The sequence below is a fragment of the Strongyloides ratti genome, scaffold srae_scaffold0000001 (assembly GCF_001040885.1).
Source record: "Strongyloides ratti genome assembly S_ratti_ED321, scaffold srae_scaffold0000001".
NCBI lineage: Eukaryota > Metazoa > Nematoda > Chromadorea > Rhabditida > Strongyloididae > Strongyloides > Strongyloides ratti.
Window position 1 is genome coordinate 240,255 of NW_020171519.1, and position 23,601 is coordinate 263,855.

At 21.8% G+C, this 23,601-nt stretch overlaps 7 protein-coding genes across 7 annotated transcripts; 2 read left to right on the plus strand and 5 right to left on the minus strand.

Annotated features, from left to right (window-relative positions):
• Nucleotides 1–423: 423 nt before the first annotated feature.
• On the minus strand, nt 424–680 carry SRAE_0000009100 (Hypothetical protein; the record flags this gene model as incomplete). The annotated part of the gene is made up of 2 exons (XM_024645935.1): nt 424–568; nt 610–680. 2 exons carry the CDS (start codon nt 678–680, stop codon nt 424–426), a joined length of 216 nt encoding a protein of 71 aa, XP_024500168.1.
• A 1,025-nt stretch (nt 681–1,705) lies between these two features.
• SRAE_0000009200 (GPCR, rhodopsin-like, 7TM domain and 7TM GPCR,olfactory receptor/chemoreceptor Srsx family-containing protein) lies at nt 1,706–3,550 on the plus strand (the record flags this gene model as incomplete). Its single annotated transcript, XM_024645936.1, has 2 exons — nt 1,706–1,838; nt 2,610–3,550. The coding sequence occupies 2 exons, from the start codon at nt 1,706–1,708 to the stop codon at nt 3,548–3,550; spliced, it is 1,074 nt and encodes a 357-aa protein (XP_024500169.1).
• Nucleotides 3,551–4,011: 461 nt separating this feature from the next.
• Nucleotides 4,012–4,704, minus strand: SRAE_0000009300 (7TM GPCR, serpentine receptor class g (Srg) family-containing protein; the record flags this gene model as incomplete). Its single annotated transcript, XM_024645937.1, has 1 exon — nt 4,012–4,704. The coding sequence occupies one exon, from the start codon at nt 4,702–4,704 to the stop codon at nt 4,012–4,014; it is 693 nt and encodes a 230-aa protein (XP_024500170.1).
• Nucleotides 4,705–11,060: 6,356 nt separating this feature from the next.
• On the minus strand, nt 11,061–12,309 carry SRAE_0000009400 (SOCS protein, C-terminal domain and B30.2/SPRY domain and SPla/RYanodine receptor SPRY domain and Concanavalin A-like lectin/glucanases superfamily domain and SPla/RYanodine receptor subgroup domain-containing protein; the record flags this gene model as incomplete). Its single annotated transcript, XM_024645938.1, has 4 exons — nt 11,061–11,188; nt 11,235–11,880; nt 11,945–12,177; nt 12,225–12,309. The coding sequence occupies 4 exons, from the start codon at nt 12,307–12,309 to the stop codon at nt 11,061–11,063; spliced, it is 1,092 nt and encodes a 363-aa protein (XP_024500171.1).
• Nucleotides 12,310–13,551: 1,242 nt separating this feature from the next.
• Nucleotides 13,552–14,238, minus strand: SRAE_0000009500 (7TM GPCR, serpentine receptor class g (Srg) family and GPCR, rhodopsin-like, 7TM domain-containing protein; the record flags this gene model as incomplete). Its single annotated transcript, XM_024645939.1, has 1 exon — nt 13,552–14,238. The coding sequence occupies one exon, from the start codon at nt 14,236–14,238 to the stop codon at nt 13,552–13,554; it is 687 nt and encodes a 228-aa protein (XP_024500172.1).
• Nucleotides 14,239–15,830: 1,592 nt separating this feature from the next.
• On the minus strand, nt 15,831–20,360 carry SRAE_0000009600 (Reverse transcriptase domain and Integrase,catalytic core domain and Ribonuclease H-like domain and Aspartic peptidase domain-containing protein; the record flags this gene model as incomplete). Its single annotated transcript, XM_024645940.1, has 1 exon — nt 15,831–20,360. The coding sequence occupies one exon, from the start codon at nt 20,358–20,360 to the stop codon at nt 15,831–15,833; it is 4,530 nt and encodes a 1,509-aa protein (XP_024500173.1).
• Nucleotides 20,361–21,847: 1,487 nt separating this feature from the next.
• On the plus strand, nt 21,848–22,537 carry SRAE_0000009700 (RmlC-like cupin domain and Cysteamine dioxygenase family and RmlC-like jelly roll fold domain-containing protein; the record flags this gene model as incomplete). The annotated part of the gene is made up of 2 exons (XM_024645942.1): nt 21,848–22,123; nt 22,169–22,537. 2 exons carry the CDS (start codon nt 21,848–21,850, stop codon nt 22,535–22,537), a joined length of 645 nt encoding a protein of 214 aa, XP_024500174.1.
• Nucleotides 22,538–23,601: the final 1,064 nt, after the last annotated feature.

The following is a 23,601-nucleotide window of genomic DNA, read 5'->3' on the forward strand; positions in this document are numbered from 1 at the left end:
CATGAATTTAATGAGAATATTTAAAAATAATCTAACAATATGACATTATCTAATATTATTTAATAAAAAAAATATTGATAATTTATTATATATTTTAAATAAGTTTATATTAATTTATAATTTGAAAAGAAAAAAATGTTTATAATTTTTTTAAAAATATGGAGCTTTGTGTTAAATGGTTGGTGTTCTTTACTTTTATAGAAAATATTATATAAAGCCACGTGATTAAATAATATTTTTTAGTTAAAATTTCTATGTAAATAATATTTATAAAAAAATGTAAGCTTAAATATTTTTCTTTTTTACAGAATAATATAAGTTAAAAAAAAGAAAATTATTAAAAATTAATTTTATTAATAGAACATAAAATATTTATATAAAAAAAAATTTTTGTTTTTAAGCAAATAAATGTTTTGATAATGATTAACCTCTTCTTGGACTTGGAAATCTACCTCTTTTTGGACTTGGTGATCTTCTTCTTTTTGGACTTGGTGATCTTCCTCTCATTGGTGGTCTTCCATTACTAGATGAAGTTTTGACAATAATAACTTTAGTATTTGTTACTGGTCTAAACATTTTAATAAATTTTATTTTTAAAAAAACACCTACGGGAAGCCGGAGATAACTGTTGTATAGAGGAAGACAATAATAGAAACAAGATAGTAAAAGATAAATTTCATTGTAAAATTATTTCTGATATTCTATTTTTGAAATGGTATTTAAATACTAAATTTTGAAGGTCTATTAGAAACACGTAAATGAAACACAACTTTGTGTTGTAAATTTGTTTAAAATTAAAATTGATCAAATCTCATAATTTCTTTTAAAAATCATATAGTTACACATTTATTAAATAACTAATTAATTAAAATTACAACTTTTAATTAAAATTAACTTGACATGTTTAGTAAAACATTAAAACAATTTTTAAACGTGATCTTTTGTTTATATTCCACTAAAGTTTATACAAACTTACTATTTAATTTTATTAATTATAATTATTTTTATCTTAAAAATAAAAAAAAAAATTTCTATTATAATATATTTTGTCATTAAATTTTTATATAAAAGTTTAAAAACTAATACTTAAATTATCAAAATAACAAGTAAATAATAATTAATTGAATTAAATATTAGTTAGTTAAAATTAATTATATGTTATTATATATAAAAATTTTTACTTTAAAATTCTTATATAAAAATAATATTTCTTTTTAAATCACTAAAAATGTATAAGTATATAATTGTAACTAAAAGTAATAATGAACTATATTTGGAGTTAAATATTTTTTATAACATAGGATTATTTATTTCAGGAATACTTTCAATAATTATCAATTCATTTTATTGTTATATAATTTTAAAAGAAAAATTATGGACACAATCCATTCAATTTACTTTTTCTATTATTTTAACAATCTCTGGAATAACTCTTGGTTTACGTCATTTAATTATAAGTATTATTAATATATCAATACTAGATCCTTCTATAAATTCATATGATAATTTAATATGTAAAATAAAAAGCTGCATAGATGTATTAATATTATATGCATTTGAAATGTCTTTTGGTTTCAGAATGATGAGTTTTACTATATTAATTGGTTTTCCTGTCTTTTACAGAAATTACATTGAAAATATTAAAAATAACAAATATATAATAATATTAACATTGTTTATATCATTTATATGCTCTTTATTTTATATGTTGGATATTGATGATTCAAAAGATTCAGAAAACTGTAATATTCATTCATTTATAGGTAAAGCATATGAATATTATTTTATGGGAATTTTATTAATATTGATAGGAATATCAACACCAATATTTATATTTGGTATGTATAAAATTTGGAAATTAAATTTAAATAAACAAGCTAAAGATAATATTATAAAAATATTTAACTATATGAATTCAATTTTTATCATATGTTGGGTCATACCAAATGGTGCAATTTTAATAGCTTTCTTTTTACATAAAAATGATAATTTAATTGGCTTATTATATGATCTTTCAATATTAAATATAACATTTGTTGCTATTTTTGATTTCATATTTACTTTATTACACAACAAGACTATTAGAAAACATACTAAAGAAATTTTAAAATTTAAAAATAAAGTTAATGCAATTTCTAATATAAAAAATTAATTTTTTTTTATTTTTATTTTAAAAATAATAATTTACCTTATAATACATATTATATATTATGTTATATATTTAAATAAAATATAGTTTTTAATTATGATTATGTGTAGGCTGTAAATAAATTCAAAAAATGAATAATAAATTATTATTAATTATACTTTTTCCTACAAATTTTATTGGTACAAAAAATATTTTTTTTTTCATTTGTTAAAGATAGTTATACGATATTTATAAGTTGAAAGATTAAACAAATTGCTATAACAGTTTAATAAAATGGGTATAAATATATTTTCCATATTTTTTAAATTTTATTAACATTAACTTTTAATATAAAATTATGTCAAACAGCCTGATAACTTTATTAACAAATTATTAATTTATTTATTAATATTAGATTTTTTTTTCTAAATTATGGGATTTTATTTCAAATTCACAAATAATTATAATGATATATATTTAGAAATAAGTGTTTTTTATAATTTACTTCTTTTTTTGGCTGGTTTATTAATGGTTATAACAAATATTATATATATATATATTATTGTAAAATTTAATTTAACAAAAATTTCTATACAATATGTACTTGCTAGAAATTTATCAACAGAAAGTATTTTACTTGGTTTACATCATATCATTATACCTATTATTAATTTAATTATTATTAATCCAAATTTAACATTATATAATTCAATGTTATGTAGAATAAGAAGTATTACAGAAATATTTTTATTATACCTATTTGAAGTATCATTTGCACTTCGTGTTATAACATTTATTATAATGTTAAATTACCCAGTTATTTATCATAATATAATTGATCATAATAAAAAAGGAAAATTTATTATATTTCCTGTTATTATTATTGCAATACTAGCAACATCATTTTTTACAATTGATAGTTTTTCAATAACACAATTTAAAATTTGTACTTTTTATTCAGCATTTGGTAAAGTATATGAAACTTTTTTTATTGGATTAATTGGATTTATAGTAATTTTAACAATTCCAGTATTATATCTTGGTAGTATTGCTATAAATAAAATGAAAACTGAAGGAAGTTATAAAAATAGTGTTATTCAGTTACTTAATTATGAAATAACAGTATTTACAGGTTGTTGGTTTATTCCAAATATGTTTATTTTTATATTTTATTTTATTAATATAAAAAAAGATCAAATGGGAATGTTATATGATATAAGTAGTTTAGTATTATCAATATCTGGTATTGTAGAATTTCCTTTTACAATATGGAAAAATCGTGATGTTAAAAATTGTTTTTACAAAATAATAGGAAAAAAATCAAATGTTGTTATAAATGGTAATGGTTTTAAAAAAAAAACTAATATTTGTATTAAATTTCCTTCAACAATAAATACGGATAATAAATTTTTAAACAAATAAAATATAAATTTATTTAATGTATAAAGATATTTAATTAATGACTTTTTAAATTATTTTAATATACATTTTTTTTTAATTATATTTAATAAATATTCTTTAAATAAATTTTTTTTTATTTATTTTATAAAACATTTAAAAACATTTAAAATTTAATAGTTTAAATTTTCTTTGAAATATAATATAATAACATTTTATTGTTATACTTTTAAAATTAAAATCAAAAATCACAATCATTTATTTAAAATTGTAGATAATTTTATTTTTAAATTATTAATATTTTAATTTATAATAAATATTAATAATAAAAGGTTAATAATTATCTAATCATTTTTATTTTATAATAACTTAATTTATTAATGTATATATTAATATATATATATTAATAAATATCAAAAAGATTAAAAATTAAATTCTTAAACATATTTATTAATTTTAAAATAATGACAATATTTATTAAACATTTATTCAATTGTAGTTAAAATATGCTTCTTATTTATAGTAGGAACCATAGGAATTACATTATTATTGCTTTCAAAATATTTTTCTGGTATAATACAACAAAAATATTCTTTTAAAAATTTTTTTCTTATATCTTTTGATATAACAAGAATAATTATTGGTTGAAGACAAGTAAAAATTGGTAAAATCCAATATAAAACATATGTCAACATATATATTCCATTTTTATTTTTATTTATACCAAATATATATCTAATTACTTGTTCAAGAAATAATAAAAACAAACATAATGTTGTTGCTATTGAATAAAAAAAAATAGATGTTTTTTTGGATCGTTCATTTTTATTTAATCCATGAAATAATTTTGTATATTTGTAACATATAATAATATTACATGAAAATGTAATTAAACATACAGTTCCTGTTCCAAATGCTAAAATAAAATTATTAAGTTGACTTACATGATCTGATACTATTGTAAATGTATAAATTTGAAATTCTGGAACATAAATAATTTTAGTTGGAACAAATGTATTTTGTAAAAAACAAGTAATTGGTAAAATAATTTGAAGTATTATCAAAGCATATGAAATATTTTTTGACCATTTTTGACGAAAAAAAATTGGATATACTAATGCACAATATCTATTAAGAACTGTATAACAACCACCAATTACAGATCCAAAAATAGACATATATAATATAGGAGCATATAAAAAATGAATCCATTTATTTTCATGAAAAAATGAAATTAAAATACCCCAATGTAAAAATTTTTGAAAAAATATTACAGAAAATGCTTGTAGTATATCAAAAAATGAATTCATTATAAAATGTATCTTAAATGTTGTAACTTCTTTCATTTTATTATTATTTTTTAACATTTTCATAGAAAATGATACAGCTAACAATATATATATTAAATAAAAAAAACATTGTACACCAAGAAAGATAGCATCATAAATAGGTATTGACATTTTAAATATATGTATAATGAATAATGACTCTTTTGGATTTCTTTTTTTAAGAAATAGACTTTTATTATTATCTTTTTTATGTTATATAATTTTATGTAATTTAAAGGGATTTTTAAATTAAATTCATTTTTCAATTGCGTGATTCTTCAGGTAATATTATTAATTTTTGAAATTTTCTTATTAAAAAAATACATTAATTTGATGTTTAGTTGTGACATTTGTTTATTAAATTATTGTAATATTTTTAAATTATTAAACATTATAATATTTTTATCTATTATTCTTAATTTATTAACCAATATTTAATATAACATTTTATGATACCTGAAAAATAATTTTATCAATCAAAATTACTACAAATACAGTATATTTATGTTTTTAAAAATTTTTCATAAAAAAAAAGTATGATGCTAACTTTTTAAAAATATATATTTATAATTGATATTTTATTTTTTAATAAAATAAAATAATTTTTATGTTTATTAAAGTAAAATATATATTAAATATTATTAAACTTTAGTTTGTTTCTTTTAAATACAATAAACATTTAAATATAGTAAAAAAAATAATATTTTTTAATCAACAAAAAAAACTTTCGTGTGTTCTTAATAAATAACAATCTAATTGCAAGTAAAATAAATATTATTTTTGCATACTTTTTATAAGTTATTATAAAAAATTTAAAGATAATATATATATAAAGATATTTAAAAAAATATTTAACACATATTTGATTTTTATTAATCAAATTAATTTTTTAATAAAATTTTTTTGTCATTACACAACAATGAAAATTGTATTTTTTTTTTGTTTTTTTTTAAAAAAAATAATGTATCTTGTAGTAAATAATTACATTTTAAAAATAAAAGTTTACTTGTTTTTAGCATAAAAATGTTACATTTATATAATATATATATAAATTATTATTATGTTTTATATTTAATTATTTAAAATTTTTATATATTAAAACTTCAATACTTATTACTTTAAAAAAAAAACAAAATTTTTCTTTGTCAAATTTTTTTTAACATTATATTTTTATTTCTTTCTTATTTTATTCCTTTTCATTAATAAATTTGAAAAATTAAATATAGACATTTTGTTATATTTATACCATTCATCTTTTTTGTTTGTAATAATATATTGGCTTAATTTAAGAGTCACCGATGTACTAGAAATTTTTTTTGAATTTTTCAATATTATAGATATGTATAATTTTTTCTAAAATTACAATCTTTTATAAAATAAAACTTTCTATACTAAAAAAACAGATAAATAAAGAAAAATAAGTAATTTAAAAATTTTATTTTAGAAAAAATTTAAAAAAACAACTTTTTTTGGAATTTGAATATGCCAACATAGTCATTCGATAGCCCTTCAAACGGGATGAATTTTGAATATAATCAACAATATGTTAAAATTGAAACTTCAGGAGTTATAAGGATTCAAAGTTGAGGGACGAAATTGTGGAATACTTTTTTGTAAATCATGATTTTTATGATAATATTGTAAATGTTAAAGATAAACAGTTGATTCTAGATCATTTTTCTACGAGAAATTCATTAAGCCTATTCCTATCTTTATAGGACTTATAAAAATGAAGTTATGATAAAAAAGTTGTTCAAAAAAAAGTTTTGAGAATCTAGTCATAACTCAAGTTAATGAAATCACAGAACCATAAAACCAGATGCGCTGTGCTTCTTTTATAATTTAAGATATACCCTACGTTGAAAACATTTTTATATTTTCAACAGTTCTTGAAATACTGAGCTTGGTACTTTTTCGCGCGTAATCCATTGTCACCATTTTTTTATATCTCGAAAGTGATTAAAGGTATAAAAATATTTTGAAGGTAGACCCCATATGAAAACTCATTAGAAGACGATTGCAGAAATCTGATTGCATTTATCTTCATTATGAAAGGAGATATGACCAAGGGCGGAAATTTTTCTAAAATATTCATTGTTCCCGATTTTTCAGTATCTCAGGAAATACTTATGCTATGAGGATGGGACTAGTTTCATTCGATTTCTATTCAAAAGTAGATCTAGAATATTAATTTTCAGAGCTAAAACATAAATACTTTCAGAGATATAAAAATTGGCTGAAAATTTTCTAGATTTCCCATTTTACCTCTAAAAATAAGAACAAAGAAAAGCAACTTTTTTTGGAAAATAAATATGTTACTATATTCATTCGATAGCTCTTGAAATGGGATGAATTTTGAATATAATCAACAATATTCGAAAATTGAAACTTCAGGAGTTATAAGGATTCAAAGTTAAGGGGCGAAATTGTGGAATATTTTTTTATAAATTTTGATTTCTATGATAATATTGTAAATTTGAAAAATAAATACTTTTTACTAGATCAATTTTTTATGAGAAATTCATCAAGCCTATTCTTATCTTTATAGGACTTATAAAAATGAAGTAATGATAAAAAAGTTGTTCAAAAAAAAGTTTTGAGAATCTAGTCATAACTCAAGTTAATGAAGTCACAGAACTATGAAACTTGATGCGCTGTGCTTCTTTTGTAATTTAAGGTATACCCTACGTTGAAAAGATTTTAAAATTTTCAACCGTTCTTGAGATATGAAACTTGGTACTTTTTCGCGCGTAATCCATTGTCACCATTTTTTTATATCTCGAAAGTGGTTAAAGATATAAAAAAATTTTAAAGGTAGACCTCATTTGAAAACTCATTTGAAGACGATTGCAGACATCTGCTTGTATTTATCCTCATTTTGAAGCGAGATATGACCAAAGGCGGAAATTTTTCTAAAATATTCATTGTTTCCGACTTTCCAGTATCTCAGCAAATAATTATCCTGTGAAGATGGGACTAGCTTCATTCGATTTCTATTTAAAAGTAGATCTAGAATATTAATTTTTACAGCTATGACATTATTATTTTCAAAGATTCAGAAATTGGCTAAAAATATTCTAAATTTCCGACTTTACCTCTAAAATTGTGACCAAAAATAAACAACTTTTTTTTGAATTTGAATATGCCACTATAGTCATTCGATAGCCCTTCAAACGGGATGAATTTTGAATATAATCAACAATATGTTAAAATTGAAACTTCAGGAGTTATAAGGATTCAAAGTTGAAGAGCGAAATTGGGGAATATTTTTTTTAAATCTCGATTTCCATGATAATATTGTAAATGTAAAAAATAAACAGTTGATTCTAGATCATTTTTTTACGAGAAATTCATTAAGCTTATTCACATCTTTATAGGACTTCCAAAAATGAAGATATGATAAGAAGTTTGTTTAAAAAAAAATTTTAAAGATCTATTGATAACTCAAGTTAATGAGGTCACAGAATCATGAAACTTGATGCGCTAGGCTTCCTTCGTAATTTGAGCTATACTCTACGTTGAAAACATTTTTATATTTTTAATGGTTCTTGAAATATTATGCTTGGCACTTTTTCGCGCGTAATCCATTGTCACCATTTTTTTATATCTCGCAAGTACTAAAAGATATAAAAAAATTTTGAAGGTAGACCCCACTTAAAAACTCATTAGAAGACGATTGCAGAAATCTGATTGTTATTATTTTTATTTTTAAGCGAGATATGACCAAAGGCGGAAATTTTTCTAAAATATTCATTGTTCCCGACTTTTCAGTATCTAAGAAAATATTTATCCTATGAAGATGAGACTACTTTCATTCGATTTCTATTCAAAAGTAAGTCTAGATTCATAATTTCTAGAACTATGGCATCATTATTTTCAGAGATTCAGAAAGTGGCTGAAAATATTCTAGATTTCCGACTTTATCACTAAAAATGTGACCAAAAAAAACAACCTTTTTTTGGAATTTGAATATGCAACTATAGTCATTCGATAGCCCTTGAAATGGGGTGAATTTTGAATATAATCAACAATATTTGAAAACTGAAACTTAAGGAGTTATAAGGATTCAAAGTTGAGGGCAAAATTGGGGAATATTTTTATTTAAATTTTGACTTCTATGATACAATAAGATATTTTACAAATAAACAATTGTTTCTAAATCAATTTTTTACGAGAAATTCATTTAGCCTATTCACATCTTTATAAGATTTTTAAAAATGAAGATATGATAAAAAATGTGTTTGAAAAAAAGTTTTAATAATCTATCGATAACTTAAGTTTATGAAGTCACAGAACCATGAAACCAGATGCGCTGAGCTTCTTTTACAATTTGAGATATACCCTACGTTGAAAAGATTTTAAAATTTTCAACCGTTCTTGCAATATTTTACTTGGTACTTTTTCGCGCGTAATCTATTGTCACCATTTTTTTATATCTCGAAAGTGGTTTAAGATATAAAATAGTTTTGAAGGTAGACCCCTATTGAAAACTTATTTGAAAACGATTGCAGAAATCTGATTGCATTTATCATGATTTTGAAGTGAGATATGACTAAGAGCAAAAATTTTTCTAAAATATTCATTGTTTCCGACTTTTCAGTATCTCAGTAAATACTTGTCCTATGAAAATGGGACTTGTTTCATTCGATATCTATTCAAATTTAGGTTTAGAATATAAATTATTATAGCTATAGCATTATTATTTTCAGAGATATAAAAATCGGCTGAAAATTTTCTAGATTTTTGATTTTACCTCTAAAAATGTGATAAAAAAAAACAACTTTTTTTGGAATTTGAATATGCCAACATAGTCATTCAATAACCTTTTCAAACGGGATGAATTTTGGACATAATTAACAATGGCTTAATTTTAGATCAACGTATGTATTAGAATTTTTTTTGAAAACTCGAATATTTTATATACGTATATATTTTTTTAAAAATACAATAATGATTTTTATAAATTTTAATGTAACATATTAAATAAATAATTAAAAAAAGTAAATGATTTTAAAATTTTATTTTTATTTATTCATATGATAATTTTGGTTATTTATGTAAAAACATTTTTTCTAAAACTTTTTTTTACTTTTTTATCAATTAAATATAGTTTAGCAAAATGGCTATAACATATAAATTTAATTAAAAATAATACCCAATTTATTGCATTAAAAAAATTATATAATATTCAAATTTATTTAAAAAATAGTAAGTACAAGATATATTATTTTTATACCAAAATTATTTTCATTAATTGAATCAAAGTTTAAATGTTTATAGTTTTTAAAATAAATCTTTTTATATTTCGATATGATAAGTATTTTGATAAATTAAATATAATTCAATGAATATAATATTCAATATAATAGTAACGATATCCAATAAAAGTTTATGACTAAAACCAACATATTACAAAAACCAAGTCAAGTAAATTGCTTAGTAAATAATATATCATTAATTTTTTTTCCTTGCTTTAATATTTAAACAAATACCATTATCACTAAATTAAAAAAATTTTTTTTAATTAAGAACTACAATAATAATTGATAAAATAAAATTGTTTAATTTAAATATTTGTTTAATTTTTATTATAAAAACACAAATATCTATAATTAAATGATAAGAAAAAATAATGTTTTATAAATATAATACAATAAAAGATAAAATATAATACTTATTGATAATTATAAATGTACAACAAATTACCGAAGACAAAATGTTTTTTTTAGTGATTCGTATATTATTTTTAAGCGCATGAACGTTAAAAAAGTTTTTAAAATAAATATATCGATCACTTAATAAAAGATGCAGTAAAAACAATTTAAATAATTCAAAAGTTGTATCATGGATACTTACTGTATTTATAATTGCAAAAACTTTATGTGTTAAATATCTTTCAAAATAAAAAAAAATATCATCGTATTAATTCATAAGAATTTTCTTTAAATATAATGTCAAGAATTACATAAATTACTTTTATTTAAAAATATTTTCTATAAAATAATATAATCGGTGTGAATACAATAAAAAAACTCATTATTGTTGAAAAAAAACATTTATTTTCAAGATTATAATGTGGTAAATGAGAAATATTGAGGAATTGTCTGACTATACAATTTAAATGTAATTGCATTTGCAATTTAAAAGTAATAAATTTAAAATTTAAATGGTTAATGAATATTAAAATTAAATCCTAAATCTAGGATTTATTTATATAGTAGATATTCAATACAACTATTAGGTAAATTAAGATCAAGTATTTTGTGAAGATGTTTCCTTCCAAGATGACTACGAATTGTCCTTCGACATGTAGATAATAATGACGGTGCATCAGCTAAAAAAAAATTTATCTAACTTTTATTTATCAGTTTTAAACATACGTGGAATGCCACCCATGTATTTAATAGTAATCTCACAATGACCCCAAACAGCACTGACAATAGGAAATAGCTCCTTCCCTCTAAGTCCCCTAAATGCCACTCCTAGATATTCTTCATCTGTTGCAAATGCCATATATCCTTCATCCATATCAAGAATGCAGTAAATTGATTCAGGAACTGAAAATGAATCTCCAACATTTATGTACTTACTCCAACTGTCATTTGGATAATCCCAATTAACCTTATTCCTGGCATCATTACTGCACTTCAAACGAACAATATCCCAACCATATGAGTCAATAGTTGATCCTATTAATGAAGTATATCCAACAGAATGAAGACGAGCATTTTTAGTAGCAACACCAATAACAGCATGTGTACCTCGTTGTCTTAATGGCCAAGTAATCTTCCAAACATGGAAACCTTTCTTATACCCAACTTTACCACGAATACAATCTGTACTTTGAGCCACTGGATTCCTGTGCAATGTTAAAGGATCATCCTCTTTTACAAATATATTCAAAGAACGATCATTTGGATTCCATGCATGTTCTTCCATTACCTTTTTGTCTGGAGGACCAGCTTTCATAATAATTGTAAATTTGTCAGGACACCCTATATCAGCATCAAAAAATTCAAAATGTTTCTAAACAAAAAAACATAACAATAGAAAATTTTAAAGAAAAAAAAATTTCTATTGAATAACTTACCTCATTTGCCCCTATAATTTGATGACGTTTTGGTAATTGTTGAATTGTTTCCAATGAAGGTCTATAAGATGGTGATCGCCTAGTAAATTGAAATAGATTACGTTGAATCCTATTCATACTCAATCTATAAGCTAACGAACTATGTATTGGTGTAGCTAAACCAAATTCTGATCTTTCTTCTATATCAGAAGAACGAGGTGTTGTAACTGAGTCATTTGCTTCAATGATAAAATCTAAGAAAAAAAAAAGATTAAAATTTGTAATATAAATATATACATACCAAAAGTATCTCCTTCTTCAGTATCTCCCTCAATTAATGATTCATTATTTCTAGACTCATTTCTGGAAGGTGACTGTCCCATCATTTAGAATATGGTTAGAATGTACACTATCTATAATTAAGAAAAATGAATAGTAGATTTATAATACATGAAAGATTTAAAAAAATTTCGATGACAAACCCAATAAAACTGATACAACAAATATATAAAAGAAAATTTAAATAAGCATCAAATACATTGTTACCAGTATCTTCTATATACTTTATATAAAACATTATAAATTATAAGATATTTTAAAAGTAAAACAAAGCTAAGGTCATATTGTAAAAAAGCCTGTTTGATGAATGTTATTAAAATAAATATAATAATCAGACAAAAGCAACTCTTAAAATAGGTATAAATATGAAAGATTAATTTTTAATAATTAATAAAAAAGTTACCAAATAAATATTTTACTAGTAATATTTAAAAAGTTTTATAAAATTAAATAGGCCCATTAATAAGTAAAATTTATAATATTATGTTTTGAATGGAAAGTAATGATTTTCTTACTATCTATCTGAATCTCAACAAGGAGTATCTTTTTTGAATATGAATTTCAAATAGGGGTTAAAAAATTTTTTAATTATTGTATATGGTAACTTTTATCATATATTATAATTTTACAGAAATTATGTATATGAAAAGAAGAAGAAAGTTTTGATAAATAATTAGTTATAAAAATATTTTATATTTTGAATTATAATATTAAAATATTGATACATTTTTATTTCTTTGTATTATTCTAATTTACTATATGTATTGACAAAATAAAAAGTATAATTATTATTATACTAAATATATATTTAACTATATTATTAAATTGATTGTGAAAAAAAATTGATATTGAGTTTTTTACTTGCAAAAACATACAAAATATTTTTATAACAAAATTTTATAGATAGAAGATTAATTTTTATTCCTCATTAATATTTTTTTATCAATTGTTAAATTTTATTTAAATTTGTAAGATAAATTGAATTTTATCAATTAAAGAAAAAAATATATATATAAAGTATTTTTTTGTAACTTTTTTAAATTTAAATCATTATAGTACAATTTTTAATCTTCTTTTTTAAATTTATTAAAATATTTAACTTTTTATAATTATTATCTTTTTAATTGTAATTTATCTAGAAATAAAATTATCTTTATATAATCCCTAAAACAACAAGTTATAATTATAATAATATTAATTAATATTAATATAAAAAAAATAACTTTTCTTTTGAGAAAATATTATGATTAAAGTGAAAATTAAAAAAAAAATTATAATATTATTTTTGCTTAAATATGAATTGTTGTTTTCTTAATTGCCGATACAGTTGTCTTTGTGGTAAAACTTTTTTTTAGCTTATATTTTTGTGGTAAAAATGGATTAAAATAAAAACATAAAAAATATTTCCTTAGTTGTTTTGACATTATTAATGTTATAACCGGTTGAACAATGGTAAATATTGGTATTATCCAATAAAGAACAAATGTTAGATAATATATACCAATCTTATCATCTACAATACCAAAATATAATCTAACAAATTGTTCAATTGACAATGCTAATAAACATAATGTTGTTACACCCATATATATTAACATTAAAAATCTTTTAGAACGTTCTTTTGCGTTTGTATTGATCATTATTTCTGAATATTTTCTAAGAATAATAATATTAAGTACAATTGTTATAACAGTAGCAATAAAAGTAATTGTTGATAAAATAACATTATTCATTACACTTGCTATATTATTCATAATAGTAAATGTATAAAAGTTAAAATATGAAACATATATAACATTGACATCATAAAAAAGATTAAATGAAAATAATAATATTGGTAATAATATTTGTAAAAATATAAGTTTAAAACATAAACTTTTTGTCCACATTTGTTTAAAAAATACTATATGGCATAAAGCACAATATCTATTAATTACAGTAATTAAACATCCAAGAACAGATCCAAGAATAGACATATATAATATTGGAGCATATAATTTAGTTATCCATTTATTAGTTAAATATAACGATATTAATATATCCCAATGTAAAAATTTTTGAAATACAAGTATACTAAATGCTTGAATGACATCAAAAATGGCATTAACAATAAAATGATATAAAAATGTTGTAGTATCATAATCACATTCCTTTTCTTTTATTATCTTTATAGTAAAGCATATAGCTAACATAATATATAAAATATAACAAAAAATTTGGATAAATAAAAAAATTAAATCAACTACCGGAATTAACATTTTTGGAAAATTAAATAACACTAGTACAAATAATACAAATATTTTTTATATATTTACTAAAATAATAATTAAAGAAATAAAAATTTTATAAAATAAATTATATACTTTTAAATATTGTTTGTTTTATAAACATAAAAATTAATTTTTTCAATTTATATTTAAATTTAAGTAATATTTTATTAAAAGTTTTTTTTTAATACTAAATAGTTATAATAGGTGGAGTTTAAATAATAGATATTTAAAAATATTTTTAATATGTGATTATTATTTGAAGATATATTAAAAATTAATGTAAATGTTTTAAAATTCTTATATATATAAAAATTCCAAAAATGTACTTATTTTATAATATATAAATATATTATTATTAAATACTTTAACGTAGATTATTACAAAATTCAAAGAAGTTAATTAATTATTACTTTATTTATTGTACTAATGTTTTAAATAATATCAAAATTTAAAATCTTACTAATATATACATATATAGTGTTGAATTCATTAATAAAATATAGTTATTTATTAATTTTTATTTTATTATAATTTCTAATTGAAATTTTTATAAAAATAATTAGATTTAAAGTATTTTAGTATATTTTTTTTTTATAAATTTTATATTTAATAGATCACTACAAAAAAGTTAAAATAAATTATTGTTGTTTTTCTATTATTCTCTTTAAATCGGGATATGATATCTTTTGTTTTAAATAATTATAATCAATGATATATTTTTTTTCCGTATTTTAAAATAATAACTATTTTATGTATAAAATTTTAGGTATATTTTATTACAAAAATTTCTATAAGCATAATTATTATTTAATAAGATAAACAATAGAATATATAAAAATTTTCAAGAAAATAAAGTTTGTAATAATAAATAATATTATTAAAATATTGTACTTTTAGTTTAAACAAAAAAAAATTTTTTTTATTATAGAAATATTTTAATTAAGATACTCTTTTGAGTAGGAGATTAAATAAAATTGTATGGCGTACCTTTCCGAAACCAAAAGATATATTATTACAATTTTTTATTTAAATCTTAACCAAATTACAATATTTAGGATAAATTAAACGCTAGTGGCCACTAGGTATACAGCACTAAATTTTTAGTTAAATAGTCAGACTGAAAAAAAACTACTTTCTAGCTAAGTATTTATACTCAATTAGTGGCGCGTATCTAATTATGGCTAACTAAGCATACAATGTACAACTCCAAAATAGTCATATAAAATTAAAGTACAAAATATAAAAATTAATAAACCCCTATTATATATTCCTCCTCCCTTTTTGAGATCGAGAATTATTCATACTTTCTTGATTTTTGCTTTACTTGCTGCATATACTTTACCATCCTCTTTGTTTTTATACAAGACTTTTGTTCTTAAGTCTTTCCATACTTCATGCACTGAATAGTTCTTATCAAATTTATGTTTCCTCGGCTGTTTAAGGTAAAATTTTTCTCCTACTTCGAAATTTGTCTTCTTTTCTGGTTTTCTTTCATTGATCATCATTCTTAACTTTTCTTGTTCATCGTTAGCAATTCTTCTAATTAAAGCAAATGAATTCAATATTTCATTTATGTCATTATTTCTGTCAATGAATTTTGATGTACTTTCACTATCAATTACATCTGATAAGATAGTTCTTGGTTTTACTCCAAAAAGCATTTCAGTAGGTGTCATATTCATACCAATGATTGCCGAGTTGTTTTGATAATAAGCAACTAAATCTAATAATTTACAATAGCTGATGTTTGGGTATTTTTCCATGAGTGTATAAAGTATTTTGTTTGTAGTTTTTATCCTGTTCTCTATGAGAGAATTGGAATTAGAATCATAGGCTGTTGATAGTTCGATTTCCTTTATTCCAAGTTGCTTCCCCATCTCAATAAAATCTTGGCTTCTGAACTGGCCGTCTCCGTCAGTTCTTAGTTTCTTAGGAATCCCTCCTTTTGTATAAATATATTTGATAAGTTTTTCGTTTATTTCATTACTGGATTTAGAATGGAGAGGGATTATCCAGACGAATTTAGTGCACTCGTCTACAGCTACTAAAATATACCTATGGCTGCAGTTTTTGTCCACAGTTTTAGGTATTATTATGTCAATGGAGAGGTTTTCGAATGGGAGATGTGACAGTTCTATGGTTTTGTGACTGGGCTGGGAGTGTTGTCCCGGGTTTCTTAAATTACACGTTTCGCAGCACTTCAAAATTTTCTTTATAATTTTTCCTGGTTGTGGTATGTAACAACTTGAATTTATTGAAGCTAATGTTTTTAAGAATGCAAAATGACCAAATTCATGGTACATCTTAATTACTTTTTCGGCCATGTTTAGGGGGATCAAGGTTCTCCAAGTTTTCTCTACATTATCCCTTTCTTCTTCAGATTTCGGATAACGCACTTGTAATATGTTATTTTCATTGGTTCTGACTTCATAATTCATGAAGTAGCCCCTCTCCTTTGCCTGTTTGCAATTGTAATCTTTACTCTGTTCCTCTATCAGTTCCTCTCTTGAGAATGGGACATTTTGTGTGAATATTTTAGTTAAAAAATTGTCTGTGGTTTCAACTGTGTCTTGATGTGTTTCATTCTCGTTAATTTGCTTTCTTGGACGACCTCTTTTTCTTTTTTGAAATAAACAAGTAAGTGTTTCAAAGTTTTGTTCTGAGTCATCATATCCTTTTGTTTCATCATCCTCCAATGATTCATTATTATCCATTCTACTCAACCAGTCTGGTAAAACATGATTTTTTCCAGGTTCATATATAAATTCACAATTGAATTTATCTATATGTGATAGAAGTTCTACATGTTTGGATAATGTTGCTGTATCTCTCAATTTTTGGAGTGGACGGTGATCAGTGTATATTCTTATCTTTCCAGGAACATTTTCAAGAAGAAACTTATAGTATTCAAGTATTGCTGCTATTCCTTTAAGCTCAAGGTAAGTACTAGATCTCCTTCTAGTTATTTTAGGTAATCGAAAACTTATGAATCCTAAAGGGTATTCTTGTGTTGTGTTTGTTTCAATATTGTGAATGATTTGTGAAATAGAGCCTCCAATACCTGTATTTGAAGCATCAACTCTGATAATATAATCTTTATTTGGGTTTCCAAAATAAAGTTTATTATTAATGTTGCATAATGATTGGACAATATGATTATATGCCTTTTGATGATGTGGCAATAATTGGAATGCTGTTTTTGTTTTTTGATTCACTAATTCATACAAACATGCTGCAGTTGTACTAAAATTTGGAATACAACAAGAAAAATAATTACTGGCATATAGGAATCTTCTTAGACTTTCTTTGGAATCAGGTCTTCCTCTATTTAAGATTCGATTTACAGATTGGATAGAAGGATGCCATCCTGTTCTTGTTAAGGTAAATCCCAAGTAATTAACTGATTTTTGAAATAATTGTGATTTTAGTTGTGATACTTTTATATTATTATTTTTCATTCTTTGTAGAACAATCTTAAGAAGCTTGAAATGTTCTAAAGCTTTCTCTTTTTCAATTTCCAATGTTAGAGGAATTTCAGGATCTGCATGAGTCATTATTAACATGTCATCATGATACCATTGAACTTTTTGTTCTTCAAATAAATCTTTGAACACATTCATCATAACTATCTTAAATAGGGTGGAACTATTTTTTGCTCCTTGTGGAAGTGTTAAATAATTAAATTTTTTATGACCAATAGTAATATTAAAGGATTTTGTATTAGAAGGATGTAATTTTATCTGTCCATATGCTGTTTTAAAATCCAACTTGGAACAAAATACAAATGGTCTATTTATAAGTATGCTGTTAGTTATGTTCATGGCAATTTCAGAATGTTTAACTGTAAACTTATTAATATTTCTGAAGTCACATACAAGTCTGTATCTGCTGGTGATATCCATATTATCTTTAATTTCTTCACCTCTCATTTTGTCTATAATTATTACTGGGTGCGTTATTCCATTGTCAGGTTCTCCTTCTTGGATTATTCCTGCTTGTTCCCATATCTTGGCCAATTGTAGTGCTATTTTCTGATTATGATAAGATAGTCCATAGGTTTTAACAGATTTCTCTTCTTTTGTGAAGTTAAAATTCTGTTTTTCTGCCACTAAAGTAGGAATTATCTGAGCATCATTGCATATGAATACTGAAGAATAATTTTTTCTGAGTTCAGAGTCAGCTTTTGAAATATATTCATCAAGTTCAAGTTGTTTCATTGAATCATGAATACTTTCCTTTCTCATATGAAAATTAGTTTCAATATGATTGTCAACTAATTCTTTACTTAACCCATAATTTCTAACTTCCAAATCTGAAAAAGTTATCCTGTCATATTCTTGTTCTTTAGAATTGCTTGGTGTTATTAGGAAGTTTAAATGTTGCTCAGGTGTATTTTCAGTCCATCTTATGGTTTCAAGTCTATGGTCTATAATGGCACCATATTTCTTCAAAATATCTCTTCCCAAGAGTATGTCAAAATTGTGTTTACTTGTATTGAATATCATCGGATCTTTAAGAGTTATTAATTTATCTCCCATTTTTAGAGTCCTTTTGCCTTTTGCTCTTTTTATTGTTGTAATACCATCAATTAGTTTTATTTTCGTTTCAGAACCAATCTTATTTCCCATTCTTAAAAGATCTTGCAAATGTTTACTGATTGAAGTAAATGTGGAACCAGAATCTATAGCAATAACTACCGGTATGTTTGATATTTCTCCTTTTATGTGAAGTAAGTCGATATCCTTATCTTCAGTATCAATTAGATTATTCTTTTCTTCTACTTCACTTCCTTTGCTCTTAGGCTTAGGCATTCTGCATTTCTCAGTTTCATGGTTATATGGATACTTGCATCCGATATTTTTACATTTCTTTTCTCTATGCTGGTTATCCTCATTCTTTCTCGATTTACTTTTTCTTTCTCTAGTTTCAGCCATTTCAATTTCAAATGTTTGCTTGATCTCAAGTATGAATAGTTCCCAATCAAAATCATCATATTTTGTTGGTAATTTGATAAGTTTTCTTATTCCAGGCTTTAGTAATGACCATAATTTTTTTGATTGAGCTTTGAGCCTTTCTTCTGTTGGTCTGCCTTGATAAATGGTTCTGGAGAGTTCCTTTATCTTATTAGCTCTTTTCTCTAATTCTTGAATTTTATCAATAGGTTTTGTTAAGGCATCAAGTTCTCTTTCAGCTGATATTATTGACTTATTTGTATCATACAAAAGAATTAATTCTTCTTTAATCTTTGTATATTCAGCATCACTAGATAACAGAACTTCTAATGGTTCCTTTTTAAGTTTTAAGGATAAATGGTCTACATATTTATCATATGGAATGTTGTTCAATTTAAAATATTTTTCCAAATTTGTAAACCATGATTTAATGTTTACATCTTTATCAGTCCCATCAAATGGTTCAATGAGATTATTGTAATTTATGGCTTGTAATACTTGCATTGAGATTGAGTCTGTAGGGTTGGATGTATCTCCATTTTTACTAGGGTTGGTGATCATTTCACTTTTAGAATTCCCAGTATTATTTTCTTTGTTGGATAATATTAACTTAGTTAATTTTTCCATCATTTCTTCCATTTGGAATTTGATTTCATCTCTCAGTTCATTAATTGCAAGTTGCCAATCTTGGGATGTGTTACTTTCATCCATTTTATTAGAATTTGAAGCTTCTATTGAACTATGATTTCTTGTAGAAATACTTTCGACCTGGTCTTTATCGCCTTTGGTCTCTTTTATAACGCGTCGTGTAGTGTTGCTAATTTTAGCTCTTCTTTCTTGATCAAGTTGTTTCTTTTGGCTTCTGGTGGTTGTCATAGATTGATAGCACAAACCTCCTTTGAAACCAGAAATATTTTAATTAAGATACTCTTTTGAGTAGGAGATTAAATAAAATTGTATGGCGTACCTTTCCGAAACCAAAAGATATATTATTACAATTTTTTATTTAAATCTTAACCAAATTACAATATTTAGGATAAATTAAACGCTAGTGGCCACTAGGTATACAGCACTAAATTTTTAGTTAAATAGTCAGACTGAAAAAAAACTACTTTCTAGCTAAGTATTTATACTCAATTAGTGGCGCGTATCTAATTATGGCTAACTAAGCATACAATGTACAACTCCAAAATAGTCATATAAAATTAAAGTACAAAATATAAAAATTAATAAACCCCTATTATATATTCCTTTATGGAATTAAAAAAATAAATTAAAAAATTATTAATAACACCATATAAAACAATTGAGAATAAATACAGGTAATAATAAGTTATTCGGTTAGAAAACTATAAAAACTTTTAATTATATAATTTGTTTTTTTAATATTTTAATTAAACTCATTATCATTTTTTTTAAATGGTAAATGCAATTTAATAATTAAAAAAATTTTGTTATTTTAAATTACTCATTAAAATAAAGTTTAAACTAAGTATATAAAATGATAATTATTTGTCATATTAAAAAAATCTTCTTTCAATAAAGTTCATAAGAATATTATTTCTAATTTTTTTGAAAAATAGGACAACAAAAAAAAATGAATCTCATGAATTTTTTGATGCATTAAACTTTAAGTATATTACCACAGATAATAAAAGAATGCTAAAAGCATAAAATAAAATATAAGAAAAAAATTTTTGATTTTAACTGATTTTTTTATATTTTTACACAATACAATTAAAGTTAATAATAATAAAAAAAACTGTTAAATGATAATGTATCAAATTTACTAGATTAAATTATTCTAAATTTAAGGTATAATTACATTGTCGAAAATTCATGTTTTCTTTAAAATACTATAAATCGTTATTAATAGAAAACTAAATGATTTATCAATTTTATTTTTGTTTGAATTTTGTACACAAAATAATCAAAATTAATAATTAAAATACTTTTCTATTTAAAGATAATCTTTTGCACTCAAAAAGTTATAATTTATGTATGCTAATTAAATTAAATATAATTTTTTTTATATTTAATTTATTTTTTTACTATGTATAGATATTTATTGCATTAAATGATTAACATTAATCATTGAATCAAAATATAAATTTTTTTTATTTTTACTATTTAAGATTAATATTATTTTAATTCCATATATTGTTCTTCAACTATTTCTTTACAATAAATTTTATTTTTAAAGATAAATTAATTTAAAATTAATATGTTTATGATATATAAAAAATATTTTAGATATAAATAAGTAACTTTCTTCCAACATCGGTCTTGAAACAATAAACATGTATTAATAAAACTTTTTTTTTTTTCTAGATAAACGTATTTATTTATTATATTGTTGAAGAATGTCAGAAAAATTAATTAAAATTCTTCAAGAATGTGAAAAACTTTCTAGTCAAGGACTTTTTACTCATATTATACCATTATTAAAAGATATTACTATTTTTGATATACTTCAAGATAATCCAATACCAACTACCAAAAATTTTCCTAATCTTGAAAATTGGTATTATATTAATGTTAAAAATTCATCAATTTCAGAATCTTCTTGTTTTGGTTTTAAAAAAAAAAATCTTGATTTTCCACTTCATGATCATAAAGGAATGCATGGTTTTATGAAAGTAAGTGATTTTTTTTTAAAATTATTAATAATAATTTTTCTTTAGATTATTAATGGAACAATAAAAGTTACTTCATATAGTTTAATGACACCAGATATGTTAAATAATGTTAATAAACCATTAGAAGATGATATACCAGTAATATTTGAAGATGAAACAATTTTATCTACATCTGATTCTTCAATTAATAATGTTCTTCATCTTGAACCAAGAATTAATAATATTCATACAATAAAATCACTTGAAGATAATTCATTATTCTTTGATTTTCTTGTTCCAGGATATATTAATATAGATTCAAAATATTTTAAATTATCAAATGATTCTCCTGGTATAGTAAAGAAAGGAGATATTATATTTTTAAAAGAAATACCAAGACCAGTAGACTTTATAATGACTGGTTTTAAAATATAAAAATAATATCTATTACATATATTCATGACCAGTATATATATACAAAGTAATAAATAATTTATTAATATTAAACATTTTATTTAAAATTATAAAATAATAATAAAAAAAAAAAAATTAATATCCGTGAGAAGGAGTATCATAAACATATGCTATGAATTAAATTTATATATTTTTATTATAAATTAAAACGACACATCTGTTAATAGATGAAAGTCTTAAAAAGGAAATATTTAACTTTTTATTACAACTGTTATTTATGATAGTATATATTAAAGAAGAGTATAATATATCAATAATAAAAAGATATGACATATTATTTTCTTTATTTATTATTTATAAAACAAAAAAAAAAATTTTAACTTTTAAAAACTTTTACAACATTCTTTTTGAATATTTATTTTTTTTATAAGAAAATAAAAGTATTGTTTATGAATATAGACAAATATTTTTTTATCATTTTATGTTAGTTCAAATGTATATCTTTACTATTTATTTATCTTTTACTTTCATATAAAAAGAAATTTTTTGTTTTTTTTTTGTGAAATAGAGCATTTAATTGAATTACAATTATACAATAATATTTATTATTTTATTCTAGAATAGTAAAATTAAAACATTGTTATTTTAATAAATTACTATAGATAATAACAATTATTTATTACTTGTTATAATGAATATTTTTAAATGAAATGTTATCTCAAGAGAAAAAAAAAATTATTAATTAAATTTAGTTTATATATTTTAATCTTCTATCATATATATATATCTATTTAATCATATATTTCTATCACGTTTACTATTTTAAAATGATTAATTTTGTTTACCAACATTAATAAAAGTCTCATTTCTATATATATATATATAATGTTATATTTGTAAGAAATATAATATTATTATAAATAGGTATAATATATTATTATTATACATGAGCTCAATTGCCGTTAAGATTTTATAACCGTTCATAAAGTTTATGACTTTTTATCATAATACCGACAATCTATTATTATAATAAAATAATAATTATATAAATAATTTAATATATAATACCTACTGATAAATAGTAC